This window comes from Octodon degus, unplaced genomic scaffold (genome assembly GCF_000260255.1).
Source record: "Octodon degus isolate 3935 unplaced genomic scaffold, OctDeg1.0 scaffold00047, whole genome shotgun sequence".
Classification (NCBI taxonomy): Eukaryota; Metazoa; Chordata; class Mammalia; order Rodentia; family Octodontidae; genus Octodon; species Octodon degus.
In genome coordinates this window covers 12,699,864-12,703,643 of record NW_004524623.1, presented here as the reverse complement: position 1 = coordinate 12,703,643, position 3,780 = coordinate 12,699,864, and the positions used below count along the sequence as shown (strand labels likewise).

The window sequence follows — 3,780 nt, the reverse complement described above, 5'->3', positions numbered from 1 at the left end:
TATGTAGCTGGCTCTTTTGTTCACACTGATCATTAATCAGAAGACTGTTCTAATTGAATACTTGGGAGGGTTGTGCTTCTATGATATTAGCTAGTGCACATGTAGTTTCTAAATATTATTCAGATATACTTTTTATTATTGTTAAAATACATCATGCCACTTAAAAACCAAAACTTTAAATTGATATGAGTTGTATTTTGCTTCTTGCATACTTTGTAGCTTTAAATAATTTATCTTTTGCTTTCTTCAGGGTGCAACCTTGACATTTTTGAGCTCTGATCATCCAAGTCTTCCACAAAGCATAAAAGAATATCTATTAGTTAGACTTCGAATCATCAATATTGATCAAATAGCTTTGGACTCTGTGAAGTAAGTCAAATACGCATTTACTACTCTGAATGTGAGTGAAAATAACATTTTTATCTTAAAGTGAGACTCTTTCACAAAACACTTAGATTTTTGTTAGTTCCACAACTGGGACCTGATTGACTTTCACACTCTTCTAATTCTGAAGAACTTTTTGGGTTTGGAGCAGGAAACAGCTAGAGCCTCCATATTGAAGGCTATAAAGTAGAATATGTATATAATCAATGTGGACGTATCCATTCCAGAGCTGTTCATGGCGCACGAAGAAGATATAACTTAAAAGGTATGCATATAATTTAAAAGTGTAGCTATTTCTATTTTATGTGCCATTTTGTGCTCAAATACATCCCGTGTGTGAGAACAGCTATAGTTAATTATAGATTAAAATATCCAGCTTTATGTTAAACATAACGTCAATTTGCCTTTGCTTAGCATTTTTATTTTACCAAATGCTGCCAAAGATTTAAATTGTAAGACATGAAATATCAGTAGTACGTTACAAAATAATTTCCCATAGTTTTTGTATGATTTTTTTTAGAATAAAAAATCTTGGGTGCCATGTGCTTAGGTGTTGATTGATCATATACAGAGAAAAACATAATACTATGAATAAAAATTGATTTTAAATGCTTTTGAGTCTTTAAGTTGCATATACACACATACTGTCCTTCTTTTTCTCTTTCTCCTCTTCCTCCTCCAATTTCTTTTTTTTTTTGAGACATGATCTTGCTGTGTAGTTCAGGCTGATCTTCAATTTACCATGGCCTAGGCTGGCCTTGAACTCCCAGTGATCCTCTTGCCTCAGTCTCTCGAGTGCTGGCATTACAGGCATGTACTACCATTCCTGGGTACACAATACTCTTCTTCTTCTTCTTTTTTTTTCTTGCAGTACAAGGATTGAATTCAAGTCCCTGTGCTTGCCAGGCAGGCACTTAATGCACAATACTCCTCTTGGTGAATGTTTCTTGACATTAAATACAAAGAAACTTGATTCTATATGTTCATTAGAGGATCTATCCCACAAATTAGCCATAAATAAATGTTTCATTATTATTTATTGCCTTTCTAAAAATGAATGCAAAGGGATGGGGTTTTAAGTAACATGTAAAAACTTCATGGCTTGCAAGGTCAAACTGCTTTTAAATTTGGTTGTTTAAATATTTAAAAGAACATTGAAGCAGCTGTAAAAATGAACATATTCACAGATACCTTTTACAAGGTTTATTTTATTTTAGGGAAGGGTCTTCAGGGTGTTGAGGGTCTCACTAGTAGATCAGACTCATAGTGATCCGCCTGTTTACAGACTCCCAAGAGCTGGGATTATGGGTGCGTGCCACCACTGGCAGTCTCAGTTGCTGTCTCAGCGTGCCCTGGGGGCAGGCCTGGGGACTGAACCCCGGGCCCCTGCACCTGCTTACAGGCACTTTAATCTGCTGAGCTATTTGACTGGCCCTAAGATTTTAAGGATTTTAAAACAACTTCTCCTAGAATCAAAGGGGCAAGCACAATTGGGACTTGGCTGACTTTTACATTCTTCCAACTCAGTGTTTCTTTAGGTTTAGAGCAGAGAACAATTTAGAACTTCTATATTGTAAAGTAGAATATACATAGTCTATATACTTTCTTGCTTTACAGTCACACACATACACACATACTTTTGAAAAATCAATGTGAACATGTCAATTACAGCACTGCATCCGTGTCACTCGAGGAGGAAGTAGTTACTCAAGAAGCCAATGACAGGCTGGTCTTCAGGGCCATTCAAGGTACGTGTTTCAGTGCTCTAACGGGCTTCTTTTTCAACTGTTTTCATTGTAATTCAGTAAAAGTGGTATTTTCAAGCTACTTCTAAGCTTTATAGCACTTGTTTGGATTTCCTATTAGATTTTTAAAAACTTGATATATTTATTTCTTAAAAATACTTTAGGGTTTGTCCTACATTAATGGTCCTAGTTGAGTAGTATTATATGAACTATGAACTCAAAAATTTTAGGAAATACTAAAAATTTCACAATTTTTATCAGGGGCTTTACTTATAAACTAAGTAAAATGTAAAGTTGATCTTTGTAATATAGTTGTCCTATGCATTAGATGATGTCCCAGAGGTTTGTGACAGTTTAGTGTAAAGGAAAAAGTTAGACTGGGCTGGCTGGAGTCCAGGTTTGGACTGATCAGACACACAACTTGATGAGAATCCCTTGTGCTTCTGCACCTCTAAAATGAAGATAATAAATGAGATATGTGCAGAGCTGGAGACTGCAGTGTTTTGATTGTAGAATACAGTCTTATAACCACTGCTGTATACAGTACACTAGGCTGTAAGAAAGAATTCCCTTGTTAGGTCTCGTAGTGTAGAAGAGACAAAAATATTAAACAATCATAAAAACAGTATATGCTTTATGGATTTTAATGATTCCTGAGAGATAAGTTAAATATAAGGGGTTTGCTTAAATATAAAGAATTTAAGCAAGCTCTGAAAGTATTTCACTAGGAGAGGCAGATGTGATGATTGAAACTCATGTTTGAACCAAATACTCTTGGGATCATTTTTAGTATTTTCTATTTATCATGGTGAATACAGTTCTTGTCACTAATGAATCTGGTGCTGCCTGTTTTTTTTTTTTTTAATACACTATGTCTAGTCAGTGCTTTAGAATTTATTTTCTTAAATATGACATGAACTACATTAAGTGGCATGAACTACCAGGGAATATGTGACCTCTTCTGCATTTATGGAAGGAAAGTTTACACTAAGTGTGTCAGTGTAGGACAGGGCTCCAAACGTTTGATGCTATTTAACGTATGCACTGTAATTTGAGGAGTTCAGACTATTTTGAATTTTTTGAAATCGTGGTTTTTGAGTGACTTGACTGCCATTCATTTTGTAAGTCATTTACAATAAAGAAAGAAGGAAGAGATTAAGATTGTGGCCTGTTTGTTTTGGAGGGAAGGAAGACATGATATTCAGGATGATAATGAATTGGGAACATTACTGTAGACTTTCTTTTGCATTGATACACTTTAATAAATGTTTGGTGTGATTTATGACTATTTAACCCTGACTGTGTTTCCGTGTATACGCAGCATGTGGGTTACCTGAGATTTGCTTTGCTTCAACGTTGGATCATTTCTCAGTTCTCATTATTACTTGGTATACAAGTGACACTTCACACTTTTTACCAGCACTCACTTTGCTGTCTTGTCATAAAAACAATTTGGTAATCTGACTTTTCAGTAATTAGTGTGTTTAGGTTGAATTGAAGATTATGTAAAAACATAAGTTTATCACAGGGGACCATCATCAATCTGGGCCAGACCTGGTTCCATCAGATGAAACTTCAAAAATCATTCATTTTTTTTTTTGCTAAAGTTTGTGGCTCTATTTGCTCCCTTTAAGGAAAAATAAAGTTATTA

At 34.9% G+C, this 3,780-nt stretch overlaps 1 protein-coding gene across 1 annotated transcript in view; it reads left to right on the top strand.

The window, feature by feature from the left end:
* The window catches only part of Caps2 (calcyphosine 2), a 129,066-nt gene that overhangs the window by 51,339 nt on the left and 73,947 nt on the right, over window positions 1–3,780 (top strand). The window contains exons 12-13 of the mRNA XM_023716283.1: window positions 251–369; window positions 2,056–2,132. Coding sequence (XP_023572051.1) covers window positions 251–369; window positions 2,056–2,132 — 196 coding nt within the window. The remainder of the gene's footprint in view (window positions 1–250; window positions 370–2,055; window positions 2,133–3,780) is intronic.